Source organism: Erythrolamprus reginae, chromosome 9, assembly GCF_031021105.1.
Source record: "Erythrolamprus reginae isolate rEryReg1 chromosome 9, rEryReg1.hap1, whole genome shotgun sequence".
NCBI lineage: Eukaryota > Metazoa > Chordata > Lepidosauria > Squamata > Dipsadidae > Erythrolamprus > Erythrolamprus reginae.
In genome coordinates, this window is record NC_091958.1 from 37168569 (window position 1) to 37196389 (window position 27821).

General features: G+C 42.1%; 1 protein-coding gene across 2 annotated transcripts in view; it reads right to left on the minus strand.

Annotated features, from left to right (window-relative positions):
* Positions 1-1708: 1708 nt before the first annotated feature.
* Positions 1709-27821, minus strand: part of LOC139172090 (hydroxyacylglutathione hydrolase, mitochondrial) — a 30308-nt gene continuing 4195 nt past the window's right edge. For both annotated transcript variants that reach the window (XM_070760828.1, XM_070760829.1), the window contains exons 2-9: positions 19151-19332; positions 18021-18085; positions 16085-16202; positions 10803-10911; positions 8358-8461; positions 5922-6023; positions 3610-3689; positions 1709-2783 (exon numbers count right to left, since the gene is read on the minus strand). In XM_070760828.1, the coding sequence (XP_070616929.1) occupies positions 2684-2783; positions 3610-3689; positions 5922-6023; positions 8358-8461; positions 10803-10911; positions 16085-16202; positions 18021-18085; positions 19151-19332 (860 nt within the window). In that variant the 3' untranslated portion in view covers positions 1709-2683. The remainder of the gene's footprint in view (positions 2784-3609; positions 3690-5921; positions 6024-8357; positions 8462-10802; positions 10912-16084; positions 16203-18020; positions 18086-19150; positions 19333-27821) is intronic.

The window sequence follows — 27821 nt, forward strand, 5'->3', positions numbered from 1 at the left end:
CTATTTTATTCGATTTTCTGTTTTATTCTTTCTCTTTTTTAAAAAAAAAATTGATAAATTTTATTTACATACATATATACACAAAACAAACAATTCAAACAAACATATTAAAAAATGGACGCGTGAAAGGCAAGTCTGTATAAGGTACTATGTACATTTCCTATTACCTACTTAAGTAGTAATTAATTGAAAGAAAGAGCATAATTAACATAAATATCTAAATTTTCCAAATTTCCATTAAACATTTTCACCAGGTAATTTCTTTTGGCATTTATTAGTTTCGTATGCTGTGATGGTTTGGCCTTTTCTCTAGCCAGCGATAAAATAAAAAAAACTGTTGGGGCTTTCTCTTCTCTTTTCTAATTCTAGTCTCTATTTTATTCTAGTCTATTCTATTTTCTATTCTTTCTCTTCTCTAATTCTAGTCTCTATTTTATTCTATTCTATTTTTATTCTATTTTCTATTCTATTTCTTTTCTCCTAATTCTAGTCTAGTCTATTCTATTTTCTATTCAATTCTATTTTCTTTTCTTTCTCTTCTTTTAATTCTATTCTAGTCTCTAGTTTATTCTAGTATATTTTCTATTCTATTCGTTATTCTATAATTTTCTAGTCTATTTTTCTTCTAATTCTATTCTAGTCTCTATTCTATTTTCTATTCTATTTTCTATTCTTTCTCTTTTTTCTCTTCTAATTCTATTCTAGTCTCTAGTCTCTTTTCTTTCTATTCCTATTCTAACCTCCGAGGGTCCTTTCCAACTCTTGCTATTCTGTTGTTGTTTCCATCGTTTAGTCCTTTGCTTTCTGTTAAAAGATGCTGCTATCACTGTGGGAAGTGACCGGCCTGACCTCTGGAACTTCATATCTGGGTCAGTGCATCACATCCCAGTTCGGAGAAAGCATCCCTGCCTGCCTGGAGTGCTTGACTCTCACTGAAAACATCTTTGATTGTCAATTATTAAAGAAACAAATGACAAAGCTCATCCACCCTCTTGTTTTGTAGCGGTCCAAATTTGATCATGTTATTGTATTGGTTGTACTGCCCCCCCACGCATGCGCACAGGCCTTCCTGAAGCCTGGTACGTGAAAGAAAAATGCCCAGAATTAATCCAAATTAAAGTTGAAAACTGTACAAACATCAAGAACCCTGATAGTAATGAACCTAGAAGCTATAGATCAACATAGTCAATACATTGGTTGACAACAAGCACAACTTCTTATACGTTTATAGATACGAATTTGCTTTTCTTTTCCTTTTCTCTTTTTTCTTTTTCTTCTTCTCGTACCTTTCCTAAATATATAACAACCTACTACAATATATTTAAGGTTCTTATACATTTATATGTGATGTCAGTATTCCTCCATCTCCTGGTCCTCGAAATCTGTGGCCAGCTGAGCCAGATGTGGACCACCACAAAAATAAATGCTCTTTTGTCATTATTATGCACAAGTCACTCCGGTAATTTCAGGAAGGGTTAGAAAAAGTTCAGGAAAAAAGATCCATTCCACCTGTAAAACATCTTGGAAGTTTGGAGGAAGCTGGAGGAAAAGAATCAAATCACCTTTTTTGTCCACAGCCAATGCAAACTCAAAGTAAGGCGCTTTGTAACTTTCAGTGGAGAGGAAATGACATTTTTAACAAGGTATCCTGAGAATTCGACACGGACAGACTTATGTTTCCTTTGGTAATGATGATTTTTCAAACATCTTAATCTCTTAAAGTAATATTTATTAGATATAATATTTATTTACATGTACAATAGCTGAACCAATGGGGAATGACAAATTCAAGCTTAAGGAGGAGGTGCAAGGCTTTGCAAGTGCAACTCTGCCATGGCAGCTTAAATAAAGCAAAAAGAAAGGAAAAACATGCTGTTTTCTACTGTCATTACTTCTTCCCTAGCTTGCAAACGATCTCTGAAAATTCAGAGTTTGTTTCCAGAGTGCTGAGAATATTTTAATGAAGTTGCCAATCAATTCTGGTTGAAGCCATGACCGGTTAAAATAGATTTTAAGAATTTTTTTTTTCCTTTTTAAAGTGCTGTGCTGTTAAAACAATCCCCGTTTCCCTAATTAAAGATATACAAATGCCTCTATTTACCTTTGTTCCTGCAACCTCACTCGTCTGTGGGTTTTACAGTCCGGCTGCTTAGTTTCCCTGAGAGACGGGCATGTTGCACTCAGGGGAATGGCGTGCTCACATGCAAAGAGCACATGCAGATTAGAAATGTTTAGATGGAAGGAGCATTTGGAATAGCAGGTTAGAAAGGTTCGTCTTGACCTTTTTAGGGAAATCACAAAGCTTTTCAAATGTGCATTTCGACTGAAAAAGATGGAAGAGGGTTCAAAGTCACCTTCCCAGAAAGCCTATGCGTCAAATAAGCGTTGTCCACAGTGGACACCAATGACAAAAATCCATTCACCCTCTGCTCCCTGAAGACACACCCATACCACTTTTGTGCATCACGCTAAAAATAATAATAATAATAATGATCAAGGGCACAAGAATAATTTTTTAAAAAACAGCAAAGTGCTTTGGTGACTTTTTTTCCCTCCCCCCCCCTCCCCTCCAAATCCCATAATATGAATGAACTCAATAAAACAGAACAATGAAAACACCAATTTCCTGAATTGAATAACGGGGCGAAAAAAAAGAAGAAAAGCAGCAGGAGATCCGGTTCGTTTAATCTTTCGGCACTTTAAAGCTGTCTTTCTCTTTGCGTATGGCTCCCATGGTCCGAACAGGATCCGTTTCCCGAACATGATGCTGCACTGTTGCTTCTCTGCCCAGAAAGAAAAAGACTCATTAGGGTAGCAGTCAGTAGAGTGGTACCTCTACCTACGAATGCCTCTACTTACAAACTTTTCTAAATAAGAACCGGGTGTTCCAAGATTGTTTTGACCTCTTCTCAAGAACCATTTTCCACTTACAAACCCGAGCCTCCGAAACTGTAACCGGAAAAGGCAGGGAGAAGCCTCTATGGGGCCTTTCTAGGAATCTCCTGGGAGGACACACGACCAGAAAAGGCGGGGAGAAGCCTCCGTGAGGCCTCTCTAGGAATCTCCTGGGAGGAAACGGGGCCGGAAAAGGCAGGGAGAAGCCTCCGTGAGGCCTCTCTAGGAATCTCCTGGGAGGAAACAGGGCTGGAAAAGGCAGGGAGAAGCCTCCGTGAGGCCTCTCTAGGAATCTCCTGGGAGGAAACAGGGCTGGAAAAGGCGGGGAGAAGTCTCCATGGGGCCTCTCTTTATCTTTATCTCTCTTTATCTTTATCGATGCCACAGAACCTCAGCATTTAAAAGTTGCTGAGGTTGAGAAACAATATTATAGAGTAACTTCAAGAAAACCATTAATGCTGGAAAAAGTGGGAAGAGGGGGACGGATGATTAGGAAGAAGGGGAAAACTACAAATAAAACTTATATCCCCTCTTCCCGTGCGAGATTTTCCCCTCGTGAGATTTTCCTTCCTGCGCATGTACAGAAGCAAAATTTCGCTGGGATGCGCACACATACATGCCAACAACTCAAAGCTGCGTGTGCAGCTCCATTTTTACTACTGGTAGGAACCCGTCCTCATCCATATCGGTAGGAACCCAGCACGGGGAAATTACCTCACTCTCATGAACGGGTTGTAGGTGAATTCTTCCCCGATGGTGGATGGGATGGTGGCCTCCCCTCCATCGTATTTGGCCTAAAAAAAAAGGGAAGAGCTTGAGAAAAGAAGGATCCTTGCAGGACGCCCCTATAGCACAACTGCATCAGAGATAACCTGCTGTAACACTTTGGGGCATAAGCATTTTTTTCTCTTCCCAACAGGAGAACCAGCTGTTTCTGCCAGGGCCTTAAAGAAATCACGGAAAACCATTGGCGTTGTGAGCGTTCCCTGTGAGCCTCCGGAAATGTCAGAATCAGAGGAGGAGGAAGAGATACAAGATTTAATGTACTGTGATTTAAGAGAAGTGGGAGAGAGCACTGGAGATGAGAGCTTACCTGAAAATCAGTTAGACGTTAGCATGGAAAGCAGTGCTTCTTCAGAGAATGGGGGGTGGGGGAGAGGGGGAAAAAATAGAGGACAGTCCATGGTTGGACGCAATATTTAGAAGATTAGAGAAAAGAAAGGGGGAGACATTTGGGAAAAAGTTTTGAATCTGCTAATTTAGAATGTGTAAATTAGGTGAGACGTCACATCCTGAATATGCCTGTAGAGAAGGGTGCTCTTGTGCAAACTGCCTAAAAAAGATGGACGTCTGTCATTGCCCCGGTGCAGTAAGCTTTTGATATTTTATGATAAAACTGTGTGAAATTAGCTTTAACCTGGCCCAGAGATAAGGAGATGCCAGAAGCTCATTAGAGAGGAATTATAGCTTCGGAAAATCCAGCCTGTGATCGGACTGTGCTTAGCATAATGTATTGTAACCTTGATGATTGATTTTCCAGTGTGGAAGAGAAATAAAGACTTGTTATTTGATAATCCAAGCCTTGGAAAGATAGCTTTTGGAGCAGCTTAGCTGGATCAGAACAATTGGTAGGAAGGAGGGTCAGAGGGCTGCAATGGTCAACTGTTACATTAACCACCACCATCATCTTCATCATCTTTTAATAACCCCATAATCCCTTGCAGGGTGGAGTCTGGGCAACTTAAGGGAGATGATAGTTTACTGACCAGATGTCCTTCCCAGTTGCCAATTACAGAGTTATATTTAAAAAAAGAATTAAATATACATTTTTATTCATACACATATATACAAACCACAAATAACATTTAAAAACATTGGACATTTGCGTGGCAAATCTGTTTTACATTTCTTATTGTGCTCACTCTCTCTTACATAGCTATTTTGTACATATTATTTAAAGTTCCTATACATCGATTTTACTTTGGTATCTATCTTTTCTTTTCCCTTTGTCACTGAACATCTATCTTTTACTCCTCAATTTTCTATCCTTTCCATTGTTGACTACTGTATATATTTTTACATTTCCCTTTTTTACAGACAACAGATCTTGCCCCAACATTCATAGTATTCAGAATCAGCCTTATTCTTTAATTCCATTGTTAGTTTATCCATTTCCGTGCACATTATTTTCTCTATTACATCTTCCTCAGTTGGTATAATTTTTTTCCCCAATATTGTACGAAAACAATTCTTGCTGCAGTTATTATATATAAAATTAAATATATCTGCCTTTCCCCTGAATTTTTCAGGTAATATTCCCAGTAAAAAGAGCTCCGGGTTTTTTTCTATTTTTCTTTCTAAAATTTCTTCTACCCTTTTTTTTTTCATTTCCCCCCCAATAACTTTTTGCTTTTTCACAACACCACCATGGATGAAAATAAGAACCAAATTCTGTTTTGCATTCCCAACTTCTGGGTATAAACTTTTTATCCATTTTTGCTAATTGTATTGCCATAACACCTATACAGATGAATAGTAGATCTATTCTCAATGTGCCCAGAGAGAGAATTACAATGGTACCTCTACCTAAGAATGCATCTGAATTTTTCTAGATAAGAACCAGGTGCTCAAGATTTTTTTGCCTCTTCTCAAGAATCATTTTCCACTTACAAACCCGAGCCTCCGAAACTGTAACTGGAAAAGGCAGGGAGGAGCCTCCGTGGGGCCTCTCTAGGAATCTCCTGGGAGGAAACAGGGCCGGAAAAGGCAGGGAGAAGCCTACTTAAGAACCTAATTAGGTTTGTAAGTAGAGGTACCACTGTATCTGCTTCTACCTACGATCAAACTCACAGCCCTCCTGATTGTGAGGCAAGAGCACCACCTCCAGGCAACCGCACCACTCTCAACCACTACATTAATGCATTGGACAAATTCAAATGGGATTTTCCTACAAAAAGAGCGAGACAAAACTTCTTAGGAACCACTCCTATTTTTCCCCCAAGGAAGCAAAGTACAAACTATCTTACCTTTGCCCATGATAGCTTTCGTTGGATGGCAGCGTTATTTGGTTCCACGTGCCGGGCAAACTTTAAATTGTTGATGGTATATTCGTGGCCACAATAGACTTTCTAGCCAGCAAAAGAAGCAGAAAAAGAGAACATTAGAAGGCACCAAACTGCAGGAGAAGCCTCACCAGATGCTTTCCAAAATATTTTAACAATTGCAAATTAATGACAAATCCATACATATTTGACAATGTTATTTGCCTCAATTGCTTAAAACAGGGTGGGAGGTCTTATGGAGCCAGGGAGGGATACATTTGGCCTTTGTGTTTGGGACTTGTTGAAAACTCTTTTCTGTTTTTGCAAAACGTTTTTTTTATTTTTTCTCCATCACTCCATACACAAATCAATACACATACAAATACTACAATATTACAATGAAATGCAAAGTTATACATTTTAATAAAGCATTCATAAATTCTTTATATATTATACTTTATTCCAGGTATATTTTACTAAAATACTACTCCTTTTAAAAAGGGGGGGAAATCTAATTTTGTCTTCTGGGATCTCTACCAATTAATTCCAAAAAACATTAGGCCCAAATTGACCACTAGTTGCTTAATTAACCAAGATTGTTATTCTTTCTCTTGCTTTTTAATTTTAAGCCATATTGCTTCCTCACCTTTAATATTTTATTCATCATTCATTTTTCTTGTCCTCTATCATAACCAAATGCCCCATAAAGATCAATACTCTTGTATAATTTTTTTAGGCTCTCATAATGCTTCTCATATTAAATCTTCATTATTTTATCTACATTATTCCAAGTCATTTAATTCTTCAAATCTCAGCATAATGGGTTTTTCAAATACATCCAAACCAATCTGATATATAAAATAAAAGGCTATCATAATATTTTTTTATTTTTTTATTTATTTTATTCTTATTTATTTATTTATTGATTGATTGATTGATTTGATTTGATTTGTATGCCGCCCCTCTCCGCAGACTCGGGGCGGCTCACAACAGCAACAACAACAACAATAATAATAATAATAATAATTTATTAGATTTGTATTTTATTAGATTTGTATGCTGCCCCTCTCCGCAGACTCAGAGATACCAATGTACAATGTAACAAATCTAATATTAAAAGAAAGTATCTAAAAGCCCGTTATTTAAAAAAAGCATACAACACAAACATACCATACATAAACTCGATAATCCTGGGGAAGATGTCTCAATTCCCCATGCCTGGCGATATAGGTGGGTCTTAAGCAATTTACGAAAGGCAAAGAGGGTGGGGGCTGTTCTGATCTCTGGGGGGAGTTGATTCGAGAGGGCTGAGGCCGCCGCAGAGAAGGCTCTTCCCCTGGGGCCCGCCAGACGACATTGTTTAGTCAATGGGACCCAGAGAAGGCCAACTGTGGGACCTTATTAGCCGCTGGGATTCGTGCAGCAGAAGACGGTCCGGGAGATATTCTGGTCCGATGCCATGTAGGGCTTTATAGGTCATTACCAACACTTTGAATTGTGACTGGAAACTCATCGGCAGCCAATGCAAGCCACCTTTTTGTTTGTTTGTTTGTTTGTTTGTTTGTTCTATTTTCACTCTTCTCTGGTGCAAGCTGAGAGGAGGAGAACCTGTGGTCTAGAGGTTAAAGCTACTGCCTTATAGGCAGACTCCCCAGGTTCATATCACGGTAAGGGTATAGCTAGCTGATGAGAGCAAAATAAGCTTGGATAGATCTATACTAGTCTCCCTTCCTTTTCATTATCAGCAAAAATATGTTACACATATGGAATATAGTTTGTCAGCTATAAAAATTTTAACTGCCTTGGATTTGGCCCCTGAAGGGGCCGAGAGGCAAAAAAGAAGCAATGTGCTCCCTCCCATATTTGGGTGATTCTACAGAAAAAAAGAATTATATATATATATAGCCAAAGTTTTTACTGCCACACTGTGAGTGTGGCTTATTTTGTGGGTGTGGCTTGATGGTCATGTGACTGGGTAGGAGTGGCTTGCCAGCCATGTGACTACTTGGGAGTGGCTTGAACGATCATCATCTTTCAAGTGAACTGAGTGAGGGCTTCGCGAAGGGAAGACCGCAGCCCCAACTGCTTTGGCGGGCCTCTCCTGGCCTTGGGAGGTGGCCGCGTGAGGCTGGAGGGGAGCCAGGCAGGAGAGAGGGAAGCTCATCCGAGGCCAGGAAGGAGGAAACAGGAAAAAAGCAAGGAGCGCGCAGCAGCAGCAGCAGGGGAAAACCAGGAGAGCTGAGCTGAGACCAGTAATCCAGGAAATTACTGCCGCCAGTCAACTGAAGCTGCACATGCATCTTCATTTCCACCAGTGGAACTGCGTTCCACCCACTCCTGCCTGCTGCCCACCCCTGGGTATATGTATCCATGTATATACGTGGAACGTGAAAAAAATACAATTTTTTTTAAAAAAAATACCGTTTCAGGAGGGAGGCGCCCCAAGACCTCAATCAAAGCTCTGTACATTTCTTCTGGCGTTCCTTCAAAGAACTTTCCACAGCCAGCCACAAACAAGGTATCACCTGGAAGACGGATGAGGTTCAGAAAATAGAAACTGATGCTACGTTGCTAGTCAAGAACTGGTACACTGCTAAGAACACAAACCGTGGGCACGGTTGTCTAGAGTGAGTACTAACCTATACATTTATTTAGTTCTTGCATATGTCGTAAAAGAAAAATTGTAATCTGCTCCTTTATGATTAGTCTACGATGTTAGTTTATTTTAGACGAATGCATTTTATTGACCGGTATAAACCACCATCCTCAAGTTCTGCTGAGCTGCTTTATATTGTGGGTGTTGTTTTGTTCCTGGAGGGATGAATGTGGAACACATGTTTAATCTGAGCAGGATCACCTGCTCAAGGTGGGACAGTCACCCTGGTTTATTTATTTATTTTGACTTCTATGCCACCCAATCCCGAAGGACTCAGGGCGGCTCCCAACAATATAAAATTGCAATGACAATGGCAATAATAAAATGAAGTCAAAGAAGAAACGAGCAATTACTAAAATCCTAATTAAAATAAAAAAAACCCTATTCAACACATACTAATCATTCAGTTGCCCAAGTAAAGCAAGCAAGTGCCTAAATTGGGCAGTGGCAACATAGGAAGATGCTTCAGGTGGATATTCTCTCTCAAACAATGCATTTTGTACATCTTTCATGGCCAAACTATATGAATGGTGTGCATGCATATGATTATGACCGACTTTTTTAAAATAACAAATGGGTTTTTTATTATGGGGCTTTAGTCTCAGATAAAATATTCGACTTCTTTTTTTTTTACTGCTTTGTATCTATTTACATGGGGTGGACAAAGAAATGGAAACGCCTTGCAGCTCTTCCGTGGAATCCAGATTTGTGAAGCTCCCTTTGAACAGTTTTTGTGGAAACTGGGTTCTGTACGTGTCTATTGAGCTCTGCAGTGATTTTAGGAGCTGTAGTCTTGCGATCCGCTCTAACAATGCTTTAGAGTCCGACGGTCTCTCTCAGACAACTTCGACTTTTGACCAGGCCTGTGCTTGGCTGAGGACGTTTTCCCTTCTCTTTCAAAAGCAGTCATGACTTTTGAGACATCACCTCTTGAAACGCCAAACATTCGGGCACTTTCTGTTACACTAGCACCTGTCATTTGAGCACCAACAATTTGGCCTCTTTGAAAGTCTGAGAGGTCTGCCATTTCTAGAAGGTTATAACCAATTTCCTTAAATTTCTGTAAAAAAAAAGATAGTTTATAAAAACATACCAAATAACAGAATTTTTTAAAAAAACATTAAAATATGTCAAGTTTTGATTGATTTAAACATGTTCAAACATGATGCCAAAAAGTCAAGTGTTTCCATTTTTTTGTCCATCCCCTGTATATTGTATTCATATTATTATTATAAGCCGCTCTGAGTCTTTCAGGACATAGAAGTCAAACAAACAAACAAATTTTGATTTTTGAATAGAAATAGAGATTAGAGATTACAGACTTGGGATAGGGGATAGGGATAGGATTGGAAAATAGAATAAAGAATAGAATAGAGAATAAAACAGAGAATAGAACAGAATAGAATAGGATGGGATAGGAGAATCAGAAGCTCCAAAGACAGAATTACAGTGAAAACATGGAACACGAGAAGCCTAAATATGGGAAAATTTAACACAGTGAAATGAAATGGACCACAACTACACCTCAACAGGAAACAATGGACTGGAATTTGACACTTTCGGTCGGAAGATCCCAACAAAGGAATCCAACTCTTCATTCAGATCACCTGATGCTGCTTGTCCTTCCAAGTCTTGGGCTCAGCAGAGAACGTGGCTGGAAAGGCCCACATGAAAGAACCCTTTCCAAGAGAAAAAGATACCCCACTTCTGTTCAGTGAGAAGTGAGGCCAGGCCTGTTCACCTTGACAAATCCGAAATTTCTTCAAGACAACACAGTCTTGAGATTGCCTTCAGCTTCATTGTCTGTTTTAAGTAAAGCTTATTTTGATGTTTGATTCCTTTGCTGGTTGTACAGTTGACACTTTCTTGAACATGGGCTTGTTCTGTGCACAGATTCGCTGATAGCACTTAGACTTTATATGCTGCTTCACAGTGCTTTTACAGCCCTCTCTAAGCAGTTTACAGAGCCCAACAACCTGGGTCCTCATTTTACCCATCTCGGAAGGATGGAAGGCTGAGTCAACCTTGAGATTTCTGAGATTCGAACTGCCATATTGCAGGCAACTGGCAGTCAGCAGAAGTAGCCTGCAGTATCCACTGTGCCACCTTGGCTCATAAAAATAACTTATTATATACAAAATATTATATGTAACATACTATATCAGAATAACAATAATAATCTGTTTGGAAGCTCTGGTCCTGGAGAGTACCTGTGAACACCGCAGGGGGCTCCGAGCTGTTTGGCTTGGTCACAAAATAGCAGATGTGTCCAGAGGTGTGGCAGGGAGTCGAGAGGCATTTCACGTTGAGGGAGCCCAGCTGAAGAGGGGAGGAAATTCTGGTTACTTACTGTTCTAATTTCAGGCTGATTTGTATAATACTTGGAATTCTCAATGCATCTCATTGTAAAACATATCCTCTTTATTTTCTCCTTTACATTTCAACTCTGCACGCAGTTTTCTTTCCTCATCATTATTATCTCAGCAACTAAGTAGATAAGCTTGGAAGTAACATGAAAGACATTCCACAAGTCATTCTAAAATTTATGGCTAATTAGGGCTAGCCAGGAGTCATAAAGAAACAAGTAATAAATCACACATCATGGCTTACACTTTGGGAGCAAGTTCCAGATGCAGCCACTCTTTTTTGCAAGATTGAACAAATTCAGTGTCTTTTCCATTTCACACCCGGATGTGAACTAATTCATTAATTAATTACTTTCTAATATCTCCTCCCTCTTTCTTCCCAGCGTTTCTGAAACCTTCGAAAACAAGCGTCCCTCCATCTGTGGTCTCCCCCATTTGAGTCACTCAATCTCATGTCAATGTCATTAGCTCCGTGGTCTTCACTAACATTGCTAATTGTTGGTAGAGCAGGGAGATTTATGATCTCCCACTCATCCTCCGAATCTGAAAACTCCTCACGCTGCAAGGGAGTACACACAACACTGACAGGGATGCTTTGACACCACTTTGGTCTCTGATACAGCGTGGATGACACAGCAGAAGTAGAAAGAAGCAGAGCAACAAATGAATCGGGTCGCACCAATTGGTCCCATTTCTTGAGCCGGCCTGTGTTGAAGAGTTCCTGTCGCAGAAAGCTTTTCTCTAGGCCAGGGTGTCAAACTCAAGACCCAGAGGCCGGATCTGGACAGCAAGGATCTGGAAACCCTGGAAACAGCCAAGGTCCAGCCTGCAGTGCCTCTGCCAGAAAAAAACAGAGCTCGGGGGGCCCTTCCATTTTCTCTGAGAGGCCCGCAGGAGGCCTGTGTGGCTGAAAATGGAGTCGGGAGCCTGCTGGCAGAACGCTTGGGCCACAGGCACCCCTAAAACAAGTGACCTCAAGCTGGCCACAGCCATCCTGACTATGGCCCCCGCTTCACCCCCCAAGATCAAACACAACTCTGTTGTGGCCCTCAAGGAAATTGAGTTTGACACCCCTGTTCGAGGCAGAGAGACATTTATCGGAATGCTGACAGAAAGTCCCCATTCTAGTTTTATTTGAAGAATAAATTTGGCCAAAGGCCTTGGTAACTCCAGGCAAAGAACAAGGCCTACTTTTTACCAATCTGCAATCCCCACAACGCCCAAAATTTATGTTGTCAGACATAAATGCAGCCACGCGAGCGGTTATGGGTCTTCCAAGGCTTAACCATATTTCTCCATCACTCCGCAGACTGCATTGGCTGCCAATTAGTTTCCAGACACAATTCAAAGTGTTGGTTATGACCTATAAAGGCCTACATGGCATTGGGCCAGATTACCTCCGGGGCCACCTTCTGCTGTATGGAACCCAGTGACTGGTTAGGTCTCACAGAGTCGGCCTCCTCCAGGTCCCATCAACTAGACCAGTGATTTTCAACCTTTTTTGAGCCGCGGCACATTTTTTACATTTACAAAACCACGGGGCACATGGGGGGGGGGGGGCTAAAAAAAGTTTGGACAAAAGAATTCTCTCTCTTCCTCCCTTTCGCTTTATTTCTCTCTCCCTCTTTCTCTCCCTCTTTTTTCTCTCTCCATCCCTCTTTCTTTCTCTCTTCCTTCTTCTTTTTTGCTCTCTTTCTCTCTCCCTCCCTACTTCCCTCTATGTCTTTCTCTCTCCCACCTTCCCTCCCTCCCTCTCTTTCTTTCTCTCTCTTGCTCTCTCTTGCTTTCTTTCTCTCTTGTTCTCTTTCTCTCTCTCTTTCTTTCTCTTGCTTGCTTTCTCTCTTGTTTTCTTACTCTCTCTCTTGCTTGCTTTCTCTCTCTCTTGCTCTTTCTTTCTCTCTTTCTCTCTCTCTTTCTTTCTCTTGCTTGCTTTCTCTCTTGTTTTCTTTCTCTCTCTCTTGCTTGCTTTCTCTCTCTCTTGCTCTTTCTTTCTCTCTTTCTCTCTCTTTCTTTCTTTCTCTCTCTCTCTCTTGTTTTCTTTCTCTCTCTGAGCTTCGCGGCACACCTGACCATGTCTCGCGGCACACTAGTGTGCCACGGCACACTGGTTGAAAAACACTGAACTAGACAATGTCATTTGGCGGGACCTAGGGGAAGAGCCTTCTCTGTGGGGGCCCCGGCCCTCTGGAATCAGCTCCCCCTGGAGATTCACACTGTCCCCACCCTCCTCGCCTTCCGTAAAAGCTTATTTATGCCGCCAGACTTGGGGCCATTAGACCTTAGCCCTCTGGCTAGTGTAGTATGTTTTTGATGTGTGAATGGAATGAATGATTTTAAACCTTATTAGTGATTTTTTAAAGTTATTTAGTTATATTAATTGGATTTTTAGATATATGTATCTGATATATTGTTTTTGATGTGTTGTGAGCCGCCCCGAGACCTCAGAGACGGGCGGCATACAAATCCAATAAATAAATAATAAATAAATAAACAAATAAATAAATAAGTAAGTAAATAAGTAAATAAAGATGGCCTCATTTTACAAGCTTTCTAGCCACAGTTCAGTGAATCACTCCAGTCATTAAGTTAGTGACACAGTTCAGTGGGTCTGGCTTCCCCATTGATTCTGCTTGTCAGAAGGTCGCAAAACAGGATCCTGTGATTTATGACGCTGCGGCCATCATAAATATGAGTTGGTTGCCAAGCGTCCAAATTTTGATCACATGACCATGGGGAGGCTGTAAAGGTCACTATGTGAACTGTTGCTAAGCCAAGGAGGACCTATATGCGTACCTAGGTTTGAAAAGCTTACAACTGCAAACTTCAAAGGGCCGTTTTTGCTGGGCTGCAGCCATTGCTGCTTTTCAGCTTGGCACAATAACAGGGGAGAGGGAGGCCAGTTCCAGGCTGCAGCAAGAGATCCTAGCGTGGGAACCAAGGTCATCTAACCAGATGTTCAACCAAGACCGTTGGACAGTTTCCATAACAATACCATCTAATTGGACAATGGGACCTGCAAAAAAAACCAACCAATTGCTGCCAATCTGCCTTCCATTGAGGACCTGTATACTACACAAGTCAAAAAGAGGGCGGTGAAAATATTTACTGACCTCTCGCATCCTGGACATAAACTGTTTCAACTCGTCCTCTTGATGCTATAGAGCCATGATGGCAACCTACGGCATGTGTGCCACAGGTGGCATGCGGAGCCATAGCTGAGGGCACACAAGGCGTTGCCCTATGTCAACTCCAGTGCGCATGTATTTATTTATTTATTTATTGGATTTGTATGCCGCCCCTTTCTGTGGACTCGGGGCGGCTAACAACAGTGATAAAAACAGAATGTAAAAATCCAATAATAAAACAGCTAAAAACCCTTGTTATAAACCAATCATACATACAACATACCATGCATAAATTGTAGAAGCCTAGGGGGAAAGATTATCTTAGTTCGCCCATGCCTGGCGGCAGAGGTGGGTTTTGAGGAGCTTACAAAAGGCAAGGAGGGTGGGGGCTATTCTAATCACTGGGGGGAGCTGGTTCCAGAGGGCCGGGGCCGCCACAGAGAAGGTTCTTCCCCTGGGCCCCGCCAACTGACATTGTTTAATTGACGGGACCCGGAGAAGGCCCACTCTGGGGGACCTAACTGGTCGTTGGGATTCGTTTGGCAGAAGGCGGTCCCTGAGATAATCTGGCCCGGTGCCATGAAGGGCTTTATAGGTCATAACCAACACTTTGAATTGTGACTGGAAACTGATCGGCAACCAATGCAGATGTATGTACTGGCCAGCTGAGTTTTGGCTTTGGGGAAGGCTGTTTGTACCCTCCCCAGGCTTCAGGAGGCTTCCCTGAAGCCTATGTAGTGCGAAAAATGGCCCAATGGGCAAACCAGAAGTCTGCTTTTCCCAACTTCTATTTTGCCCATTTTTCACACTCTGGAGACTTCAGGGAAACCTGAGGGTGAAAAACGGCCCAACCCGGGGAGGGGCATGCACTGTAATGAGTGCATGTGCAGGGTGGCACTCCCATTTTTGGAATACAAAGAGAAAAAGGTTCACCATCACTGCTATGGAACACTGCACACTAAAACAACTAAACACAAGAACAGTTTTTTCATGAATGCATCACTCTGCTAAACAAGTAATTCTTCTCAACACTGTCAAACTATTTATTAAGTCTGCACTACTATTAATCTTCTCATCGTTCCCACCACCCATCTCCTCCCACTTATGACTGTATGACTGTATCCTTACAATTTATAATGACTGCTTCCTAATGTAATCTGATTACTTATTTATGCTGTATGACAATCATTCTATTCTATTCTACATTCTATTCTATTTTACATTCTACTCTACACTCTATTCTACATTCTATTCTATTCTATTCTATTCTAATCAAGGGCATCCATAAGCAGCTTTCATGCCTACCAGGCGTCTTGGACCACTTAACTTGGTTATTTTAATTTTTTTTCTTGTGAAAAACAAATGCAGTGTTTGTTTTGGGGGATTTACAAAACCCCATCTTCTTGTTTTATTTGTATGAACTCCTCTGGCCCACCAAGTCAGCATAAATTTTGGGCTCAATTAACTCAAGGACTACCATGTTTCCCCGAATATAAGGCCCTGTCTTATATTTTTTTGAACCCTGAAATAAGCGCTTGGCCTTATTGCTATGCATTCAAAAGCCCGATTGGGCTTACTTACTTACTCATTCATTCATTCATTCATTCATTTTTTTTATGCTGCCCTTCTCCTTAGACTCAGGGTGGCTTACAACATGTTAGCAATAGCACTTTTTAACTGAGCCACCATATTGCCCCCAACAATCCGGGTCCTCATTTTACCCAACTCGGAAGGATGGAAGGCTGAGTCACCCTTGAGCCGGTGATGAGATTTGAACCGCTGACCTGCAGATCCAGCAGTCAGCTTTAGTGGCCACTACCCACTGTGCCACCTTGGCTCATTATTAGGTAATGTCTTCTTTTGGGGGAAACAGGGTACCTGTGAAGGGTCATCAGCCCCAGGAGAAGCACACACCTTCAAGTCTGAATAGGATGCAAGTTTCAGAAAGTGCCTGGCCCATCTATCCTCTCCCTCCCCCACCCGGTTTCATTTCATTTTTACCTGAAATGTCGTCAGGTGAGACACTTTCTGGGTGAGGGCTCCAACCCTGCTATCTCCCCCGTACACTCGTAACCCAGGCTCCATCTTTACAAGTTTGTCGTTGCCACCCGCGTGGTCCCTAGAAGGTAGAAATGTCAGACTTTGGAGCGGTGTAAACACAGCAAGAAGCATTCGCTGGAATTTAAGCACCTCCAGCTAAATGGCCGTTTGGTCCGAGCTCCCAGGGAAAAAAAGTCATATTATGTTGAATAAACCACCACTGGAAAGCGCTTCTGCACTTTGTGCTTGAGGTGGAAAAGAATGAAATGTTGACTTTTGTAGATTAGATTGACAGATCTGTTATGGAAAAGCAAAAGGCTGTGATTTGTCATTAATGCCTTATTCTACTACAACAGAAACAGTCAGAAGTCAATGCTTCTTTCCTCACTTCCCCCTCCCTTTCCCTTCCCCCCATTACCTTCTTATTTACTTTTGTATTTGGTATTTTATAACCTATATAAATATATAAGCCAAAAAACATTCACATCATGAAATCTCCAGAACTGTATAGCCTACAAACTTGAAATTTGGCACATATGTCCCTCTTGGCTTCTAGGTGACCGCTAAGAAAGGATTTTTCGAAACAACCATCAGATCATTAGTATTTCTTTTATACAGTATTATATTAACACGCTCTGATGCTAAGGAGTTAAACATTCTACTCCCCCTTCCCACCTGAAAAGAACTCTGTTCCAATTGCCAGTTGTTTTATATTAACATGCTCTGATGCTAAGGAGTTAGATTTCTACTTCCCCTCCCCACCTGAAAAGAACTCTGTTCCAACTGCCAGTTGCCTTATATTAATCCGCTCTGATGCTAAGGTGAGCACATTCTACATAAATTATGTAGAATATACACATTATACATAAATGTTCAAGTTTTATGTGTCAACGTATCAAGCCCATTTGTAGCTACTCATTAATTTTCAAACTTTAACTGTCAATATATCAAGCTCAATCACACAGTTTCGTAGTGAAGCACGGGTACCAGCTACTAATACTTTATAACAATAAAAATGTGAATTATCGAGCCACCACTGGTGGGTTTTATGCAATACATGATGCTCAATGCGGGGTCAGTACAGGGGTCTCCAACCCCTGGGTCGTGGACCACTTCCAGGCCATAAACTGTTTGGAACCAGACCACGGAAACGGCAAGTGCTGTTTTACTCCTCTTTCAAATCAATGGCCCTCTCAATCTCTTGCAGAACAACTGTGACTTTGCTGTGAGGCCCTGGAGTGCACCCAGTTTTACACTGAGGACTTAAAGGATTTCCCACAAATTTCATTTCAAAAGTTGTAAAAAAACTCCCACCAACGGCTCCCACAGCCTTCCATGAAGGGTCTACGGCAATTTCCTGTGACCAAATAGCCACGGCCAACTTGCCATAACCGACATGCCATGGGCAATCTTGCCACGCGACACGAGTTACACTGATATAGAAGAAATGGTGGAATAGAATCATTAAAGAAAAGATGCAAAAAGGAAGGACGGAATGAAATGGGAACGGCAAAAATTAAAAATAATTTTCATTTATTTTAAATAATTAAATGGAATTGTTAACTTGTCCTGCAGCGAACTCTCCCGCAGTGAGTTGGCCATAACCCGTTCCATTCCACGAAGGCCTGCTTGGTGCTGTCCCCCTAGAAAAGCCTCCTACTTTGGAAAATTACTACTTCTAGTGTTCCTTGTGTGAGACGTTGTGATGACAGCAATAACTGAAACGGGATGACATCTGCAGCTGCAAATCTAAGCTGAATCAACAGCTGTTTACAGGATGGGCCTTATTCTTTGCATGGGGAAAATCCTGGTTCACCCCAAAATAGGGCTGTCCCCTAGCTGCCTGTTGCTACTCAGGTCCAAAACCTTTTAAGCCATGAAATTAAAAAAGGATTACCAGTGGTGATGTGTCGTAAGTACAGTGGTCAGTTTCACTCCATGCTTCTTGGCTGCATCCAGAACCTAGCAAAAACAGTGAAAAGCAGAAATATTGTTATTATTACTACTACCGGATGGTTTTTTTTCCTAGTGGGACTGGTCTATGAAGGCAACCTAGTCTACCCAATTATGAGACAGAGCATACTGCTTCTGCCTTCGCCTTTCAGACCCAATCCAGTAGTCTTCACAGGCAGTTGTTTTCACAACAAACTATTGTTTGTGTTGAATTTTATATTTATTGAAAAAAAAGGGAGATACAGATCTATTTCAAGCTATTTAGCTCTTGTCAGCTAGCCATACCCTTCTGGGATTCGAACCTGGGCTACATATACAATCATTAATGCAATATACCATCCATTTTCATTTACAATAAAAGGCAGTATCATGTTAGTAAGACATATATCAACACAAACAATTCTAAATTCATACTTATTTGATTTGATATACATCATTTTTCCATGTTGCCAAATCTAATTTTGTCATCCAGATAAACCAATTACCTTATATTTTAATTTATTCATTAGTATTCCTTCAAGTAGTTAATAGAAACAATATCTCTAACATTTTACATTTTCTTAAAAACTAAAAACCCTTATGTAACCTATCTATTATTAAAATCTAAAAAGAAATAGCAAAATGAAAAAAGACTATATAATCATTGTTAATATTTATCAATATATCAATTTCTATCTCCTCAATCTCAATTGATAAATTTCAATTCTAATACACAAACATATATATTTTTTTAAAAAACCAAACTTAATACCACTGCTAGAACTAAACACAAATTCAAAACTATTTCTAATGGAGAATTATTATTAAAGAAAAACAAAGACCAGCTACCGCTTTTTCAAACTGCTGATCCCCTTGACTGAAATCAAAAACTTTCTTATCCTTTTGTACCACCTTTTTATTCGCTTTTTCTTCTTCTTTCCCTTTCTCCTCACTAAATAACCAATCTTTTCCCTCTGAATTTTAATTTCTTCCCTAATCTACCAAATCCTGTGCTTCTGCTCACATCTTGCTTGTCTCTGCCAACAGATGCCCGTGAATCCCAGGGGAAAGTGAGGTGACACCAGAAGTAAATACCTTTTGGGGCTGTACAGGGTCGACGATGGCTGCTTCCCTGGTCTCCTCATCCACGAGGAGGTACATATAGTTGTCTGTGAGGGCTGGAAGGATTTCCACCTTCATGTTGGCCTGCGAGACAATCTGAGAAGGTCGCCGCTCAAATTCTGGATGGACGAAGTTGACTTGAAACGAGGAAAAACCTTTGGAAGACAAGAAATCAAGTAAATGTTTCCCACCACAGAAGAAAGCCTTCACCATTTGACAGAGCATTAAGAGTTGGGAGAGACCTTGGAGGTCTTCTAATCCAAGTCCCTGGTCAGACAGGAAACACTGTTCCATTCCAGACAAATGGAATCGAGAAAAGTAAAGTCCTTCACTAAAGGATTTCACTAAAAAAAAAACCTAGACACGCATACAGGCTGGGAGGAAACTCACTTCGCAGCAGTTATTGTGAAAGAGATCTCGAAGTCTTGGTGGATAGCCAACTAAATACGAGCCAGCAATGTGCAGCAACAGCTAAAAAAGCCAACACAATCTTAAGCTGCATCAACAGGTGGATCCTCTCCAAGACTAGGGAGGTATTGTAGAGTGGTATTAATACCACTCTACAATGCCCTGGTCAGATCACACCTGGAGTATTGCATTCAGTTCTGGTCACCACACTTCAAAAGAGACATAGAAACTCTGGAAAAGGTACAAAAAGAGCAACCAAAATGGTAAGGGGACTAGAAAACAAGATATACGAAGAGAGGTTGTTGGAACTGGGCATGGATAGTCTAGTGAAAAGAAGGGCCAGGGCCAGGGGGGAACATGATAGCAGTATACAGGTACTTAAGGAGTTGCCACAGTGAGGAGGGGGTCACACTATTTTCCAGGGCACCAGAGGGCCAGACGAGGAACAATGGATGGAAGCTGACCAAGGAGAGATTCAACCTGGAAATAAGGAAGAACTTCCTGACGGTCAGAGCGATCAACCAGTGGAACGGCCTGCCAGTGGAAGTTGTGAACGCCCCAACTCTGGACATTTTCAAGAGGAGATTGGACTGCCATCTGGCTGGGGAGGTGTAGGATTTCCTGCTTAAGCAGGGGATTGGACTCGATGACCTGCAGGATTCCTTTCAACTCTAATAAAATAAATAAAGTTGTTCATTCTCTTCTAAAAAAACCCCCTCCAATGTTGGAACACCCACAACGTCTGGTCGCAAGCTGTTGCCCTGGTTAATTGTTTTCATTGTCAGGAAATTTCTTCTTAGTTCTAAGTTGCTTCTCTCCTTGATTAGTTTCCATCCAATGTTTCTTATCCTGCCTTCAGGTCCTTTGGAGAATAGATTGACCCCCTCTTCTTTGTGGCAGCCCCTGAGATATTGGAACACTACTGTATATTATATGGTTCATATAACCACACAACTCTAACCCTAGCCTTTTCTCCCTGTCTTCCAAATTAATTGCTCTTCTTTTGGGGTATTTTGATCTTTAAAGAACAGGCAAATAAAGAGATGGGAGGCAGGAAATGTCAAGAGATCGTTCTGACTGTCAGGAAATTCTTCTTTATTTCCGGGTTGAATCTTAACAGTGCGGTCAGGCAGTAGGGAAAGCAATTAGAATGCTTGGCTGCATAGCTAGAGGTATAACAAGCAGGAAGAGAGTGATTGTGATCCCGCTATATAGAGCGCAGGTGAGACCACAATCGGAATACTGTGTTCAGTTATGGAGACCTCACCTACAAAAAGATATTGACAAAATTGAATGGGTCCAAAGATGGACTACAAGAATGGTAGAAGGTCTTAAGCATAAAACTTATCAGGAAAGACTTCATGAACTCAATCTGTATAGTCTGGAGGCCAGAAGGAAAAGGTGAGAAAAGATTATTTGACTGAAAGAGTAGTGGATGCTTGGAACAAACTTCCAGCATACGTGGTTGGTAAATGCACAGGAACTGAATTTAAACATGCCTGGGATATAAGGGCAGACTAGATGGACCATGAGGTCTTTTTCTGCCGTCAATCTTCTGCTTCTAGGAGCACAGGTTCAAAAAGCAAGTGATTCAAAGACATTGTTACATGCTGTTTTTATCATTGTTGTTAGCCGCCCCGAGTCTACGGAGAGGGGCGGCATACAAATCCAATAAATAAATAAATAATAAATATCAGATCCACTCCATAAGAAAGCCTGGATTGGCTAACAGCTGATGTCTTTTAGGAAGAAAAGTTCCTTCCTTCAGAGAAGTCTGCCCACCATCTACTATCCCTAAATACTTCATTTTTGATGTGTAATGTAGAAATGCACAGAGACCCTCCCCGGGGCTGCCTGTAACTGCTACTGCTACAAGCCTTCCTGGGCTTCCAGAAACCCCATGGAACCACAACACTGACCTGCATACTTTTAATGGGAGGAGAGAGAGAAAAGAAAACAGGTTAATAAGGACCCAGGCAGAACTTCTGCTAGCTAGATGATTAATCACTCACTTGGTATCGTATCATGCCAGACCAACAGTTGCTCTGTGGACCTGAGATAGGAGCAGTTATGCCTGCAGATGCAGAACAGGGAAGGCAGGATCTTCAGGACTATCAGAACTTGCATTTGCGGAAACTAGCCTGTTTGTGCCCAAGCAGCAAACCAGTCCAGCCAGCCCACTAACCCAACCAGCCAGCCACAGACCAGTAGAAATGGAGTTGAAGTCTTCAATGAAACACAGCAGCAGTAGGAAGTTGTGGAAAAATATATTTACTTCTTTAATACTACTATTACTACTGTCTATACTATACATACAATAAACTAGTATCTTACTACTACCTTGCTACAACTATCTTAGTTCAATAACTCACAGGAACCAACTTTTACAGCGCTACAGCTTCTTCAAAGCATACTTCCACAAACAGCAACAGCACACAGCTAACAACAGACAGAGAAAGAGCAGGGAGCTCTTACCTAATTAAATACTTTTCACATAATTGCTAGGTTGCTGCACGCTCATCTGCCTCAACAGAGGCCTGCCTTCTGCATTATGATATTACCTAGGGATTTTTAATTTCTGACAAGGACAGGATCTCCAGGAGAGGGGATCAGCCCCACTTGGAAGACCAGACCAGGAAACTGACTTCAGAGGTTGGTTAAAGTACATGACCGTTCAAGACTGAGTGTTAAACCTCTTCGGAAGTTGTGGGAGCTTCATCACTGGAGGCTTTCGAGAAGAGATTAGATGGCATTTGTCATGAGCGGTATAGGGCAGTGAGGGCAAACCTTTTCAGCACCGAGAGCCCCAATTTATTTATTTATTTATTTATTTATTTATTTAGATTTGTATGCCGCCCCTCTCCGCAGACTCGGGGCGGCTCACAACAAAGTGAAAAACAATTTATAACAAATCTATGGAAACTTGTAGACCAGTGATGGTGAACCTTTTTTTTCCTCGGGTGCTGAAAGGGTGTGCGTGCGCACTATGGCGCATGTGCGAATGCCCACAACCATAATTCAATGCCTGGGGAGGGCGAAAACAGCTTCCCTTGCCCCCCGGAAGCCCTCTAGAGGCTGGAAATGGCTTGTTTCCCAACTTCTGGTGGGCCCAGTAGGGTCGTATTTCACCCGTCCCAGATTCCAAAGGCTTCCTTGGAGCCGAAGGAGGGTAAAAACACCCTCCCCATCCCCCTGGAGGCTCCCTGGAAGCCAAAAATACCCTTCCAGAGCTTCTGTGCAAGCCAAAAATCAGCTGGCTGGCGCACACATGCACGTTGGAGCTGAGCTAGGGCAACGGCTCATATGCCAGCAGATATGGCTCAACGAGCCACCTGTGGCACCCGTACCATAGGTTCACCATCACTGTTGTAGACCATGTTCTCACCGGCTGCCTAGTCTTCCAGTTTCTTCACATGTGCCAGAGCTCCAGAAACCCAAAGACCAGGAGGCCGGCATGTGTATGGGCTCTGGCCAGCTGGTCTTTGGGTTTCCAGGGCTCCGGCAGATGTGAAGATCAGCTAGCTGATGCTCATGCACATCCTGGAAACCAGAAGAGCCTTGGTGGTGTAGTGGTTAGAGTGCAGCACTGCAAGCTGCTTCTGCTGACTGCTGGCTGTAGTTCATCAGTTCAAATCTCACCAGGCTCCAGGTTGACTCAGCCTTCTGTCTTTCTCAGGTGGGTCAAATGAGGACCCAGATTGTTGAGGGCAATACAGTGGTACCTCTACTTAAGAACTTAATTCGTTCTGTGACCAGGTTCTCAAGTAGAAACATTCTTAAGTAGAAGCAATTTTTCCCGCAGGAATCAATGCTAAAGCAAATAATGCGTGCAACCCCATTAGGAAAGACAGAAATGCTCAGAATTTGGGTGGGGGGAGGAGGAGGAAGAAGAGGAGCAGGACAATCGCTGCCGAAGGAAGAAGGGGAGGGGAGGGGAATCAAAAAAATCCAAAACTTTAAGGCTTGAAAAAAAAAAGGAGGGACTCTGAGGCAGTGAGGAGGAGCATGCGCCTCCCAAACACCGGGCGTGAGGCTGCCTCCCATACACTGCGCCAGAGAGAGAAACCCAGGGGGAATGGCAGGAAACCGGCTGGGCCTTTGTGCCGCTTTCAAATTTCCTGGGAAATTTTTCCGGGCTCAGGTTCTTAAGTAGAGGCAAAAAATCTTGAACACCCGGTTCTTATCTAGAAAAGTTCTTTAAGTAGAGGCATTCTTAAGTAGAGGTACCACTGTATGCAGATTCTGCAAACTGCTTAGAGAGGGCTGTAAAAGGACTGTGAAGTAGTACATAACTCTAAGTGCTAGTGCTAAGCAGCTGGCGATGGCATGTGTGCGATAGGTTCACCCTCATAGGTGGAGGGTCTCCTCCTTGGGCTAGATGACCTACAAGGTCCCTTCGAACTCTGTTAATCTGTAAACGTCCCCTCCCTTCTTCCTCCCTTACAAGGAACAAAGGAACAAAGTTCCTTGTAAGTAAAGGAAAGTTACAAAGTTCCTTGTAAGTAAACAAGTAAGCATTCAGAGTTTATATACATATAAACTGGGTGAAACCAGGCTTAATAGCAGAGGCTGTGAGAGGGATCTTAGAGTCCTAGTGGACAACGAGCTAAACATGAGCCAGCACTGTGTAGCGGCAGCCAAAACAGCCAACACAATCCTAAATTGCATTAAGAGAAGGATACAATCCAGATCAAGGGAGGTACTAATACCACTCTATAAAGCCTTAGTTAGACAGTGGTTGGAGTATTGCATCCAGTTTTGATCACCACAAAAGATATTGAGACTCTAGGAAAAAGTGCAGAGAAGAGCAACCAGGATGATCAGGGGACTGGAGACTAAAACATACGATGAACAATTGCAGGAACTGGGCCTGGATAGTCTTAGTGAAGAGAAGGACCAGGGGAGACAGGACAGCAGCCTTCCAATATTTAAGGGGCTGCCACAGAAAGGAGGGGGTCAAGCTATTTTCCAAAGGCCAAACAAGGAATAATGGATGGAAACTGTTCAAAGAGAGATTCAACCTGGAAGGAAGGAGAATTTATCTGACAGTGAGAACAATCAATCAATGAAACAGAAGTTGCCTTTGGAAGTTCTGGGAGCTTCATCACTGGAAGTTTTCAAGAGGAGATTGGACTGCCGTTTGTGAGAAATGGTGTAGGATCTTCTGCTTGAGCAGGGGATTGGATTAGACGACCTACAACAAGATCCCTTCCAACTCTGTTAATCTGTTAGTACTAGGAACCAAACCTAGAAAAGTATTCCTAAACTCGACATTTGGAGACACAGCCTATTAAAAGATAAGGAAGAACTTACAGGTTGCCTTAGAAGCCCACGAATCACCCACTTCAGCCCCAGACGCTTTGCTGTTCCTTGGTTTGCAAGTCTCCAGTAAACCTCCTCCAGCCAGTTCTGGGCTCAGAAGACTGGGAAGAGGATTCCACCCCTTGGCTTGACAATCCGGCTGGATGGCGTGGTTTAACCCAACTGCCCTCCGCCTGTCTCCTTCGCTACCAGGGAACAGAGACGGGTGGGGCAAGGCAAGATCCCCAACTTTTTTTGGGTTTGGTTTTGTTGACACCTTCTTAAGTTTGGTGTTGGGAGGCACCGGCCCAAAACTTCACGAGTCTTGGAAAACAAGCTGGGGGCAGGAAAAAGAGGAAGATACAGAAAAAAGAGAAAGAAAGAAAGAAGAAAAAAAGAAAGAAAAAAAGAAAGAGGAAGGAAGGAAGGAAGGAAAAGAGAAAGAAAGAAAGAAAGAAAGAAAGAAAGAAAGAAAGAAAGAAAGAAAGAAGAGAGAAGATAGGACAGGTGTATTAGTGTTTTCTATTTTTTCTGTGTCTGTGTATTGTATTTTTTTTTGTTTTTAATGTATAAATTTTAATAAAATTTATTTATTTATTCATTCATACCTTCATTCATTTGAATTTCTAGACCGCCCTTCTCCAGGAGACTTTTTTAAAAAACCCAAAAACAAAATGAAAGGCAGGAAAACATACATACATACATCCTTTTATATATAATATATATGTAAAAATATAGGGGGGGGGAGGAAGGGGAAGGAGAAGAAAAGATTGCATTCTCTGTGAATTATATGCCTCTGGCCAAATCTACAGGAGATTCACCCAGCACTTATGAATCAAAGGAATCAAAGTTTTCTAAGGATACCGAGAAAAATCTGTCTGCAAAAAATCTGTAATAACCACAATACAAAGAAAAAATAAAACAATAGCCAGCGGTGGAGTTGGGGAGGAAGCAAGCCAAGTTGGGGACCGGTTTTTAATGTCACTGAGAATCCTTTTGGAAGAAGAGGAAAGCATCTCAAGCCAGATGATTTAATTTGGATTTTGGCAAATGTCATTTGTCTGGTACAGAAAGGGATAAGCAAAAGCTGGCCGCTCATTTTCTAAGGCGCTGTCCACCAAAATTCAGGAACAACTGTGCCTAGGCCAGTGTTTCTCAACCTGGGCCCCTTTAAGATGTGTGGACGTCAATTCCCAGAATTTTTGCTAGCGAGAATTCTGGGAGTTGAAGTCCACACATCTTAAGGGGCCAAGGTTGAGAAACACTGGCCTAGGCAATTTCCAAATCACCAAGGCAGCCTAGTAGCAATACAGAAATGGTCAATTAGAAGTCAAGGAGAAACTCTCTGGGTCATAAAAATCACCACTTATGGTGATCAAACTGGAAAGGCTGGAACTGCAAGTCTCCTGGACAGGTGATGGGAGAGTGAAGGCAGAGGCAAGAATCAAAAAAAAAAAAAAGACTTTGTCATCACAGCATAGACCTGTCTCAATAAACCTTTGAGGGTCCCAAAGGCACTTTTTCAGGAGGCAAGTGGCCTTTCTTGTTTTCCCTCCCACTTTTGAAGACATTTCACTTCTGATTCAAGTGAATTTTGTGGCAGCCAAAAAAGCCAATACAATCCCAAGATGCATTAACAGAGGTCTAGGGAGGTACTACCATATTTTTCCGAGTACTGTATAAGACACTCCAGAATATAACACACACCTTAGTTTTTGAGGAGGAAAATAGGGAAAAGAATCTGCTTAACAGGTATTAAGGCTAGCATACTAAGGCTAGCATCCTTAGTCTGGTCAGCTTCAGCACATTATTTTATCCCCTGGTTAAGGGCTTAAAAAATTATTTTGAGAGAGTAACAATGAAAGAGGTTGCAAGCTGGTAGGAGCTGGGAACATCATTAGCATCGGGAAAGAAACAGTCTAAGCAAGTAGAGCAATGGAAAAAAACCTGCAAATACTTTGCGCTTGGGAAACACTCTTCTTTGCAGAGAGTAACAATGAAAGAGCTTGCAAGAGGGTAAGAGCTGGGAACATCGTTAGCACCTGGTTAGGGCTGGAAAGAAGCTTACTCAGAGCAAGTTAGGCTAATGAAAAAAACTCTGCAAAGACTTAGGGCTTGGAAAACATTCTTGACAGAGAGAAACAATGAAAGAGCCTGCAAGGTAAGAGCTGGGAAGATCCTTAGCAGCTAGTTAGGGCTGGAGGGGGGGGGGGGAAGCTACATTCAGAGTATAAGATGCATCCTAATTATCAGCCTACGGTATTTTAGGGAGGAAAAGGGTGCGTCTTATATACCGAAAAATACGGTAATTGTTGTGGTTGGATCGCAGCCAAATCCTCTGGCAACAGACTTTGAGTCTGATGAACGGGCCCCTCTGGGCATGGTCAGCCTGTGTGGCAGTAGGAGGAGTTGGACAGTGAAGAGGAGGAGGGAAAGCTGGGGCTTTCCTGGCTTTGAGGAGGAAGAGCAGATAAGGGATCCGATACTGGATGTATGGGTCAGAAGGATGAGGGGAAAGGCAGGAGCAATAACGCAGACTCAGAAGGAGGAAATGAACACAGCTGTGCATAGCCTGCACTCCCAGTGAGGACTTGAGAGGTTTCCTTTGCAAGAAGCCAACGTTTGTTGCTCCAGAGAAAGGGAGCATGTGAAGAGTTTTTTGACTGTTGTTCAAACAAACCTTGCTGTAGTTCTGGATTATTATAGGGTTAAGAACTACTGGGCCCACCAGAAGTTGGGAAACAGGCCGTTTCCAGCAACCCGAGGGCCTCCACGGGCCGGGGGAAGCTGTTTTTGCCCTCCCTGGCCATTGAATTATGGGAATGGGCACTTGCGCATCCGCGATAGCATGCGCCTACGTTCTTTCGGCACCCGAGGTAAAAAAGGTTCGCCATCCCTGCATTAGCAGATAGGAAACTAATGATTTGGTTCTACA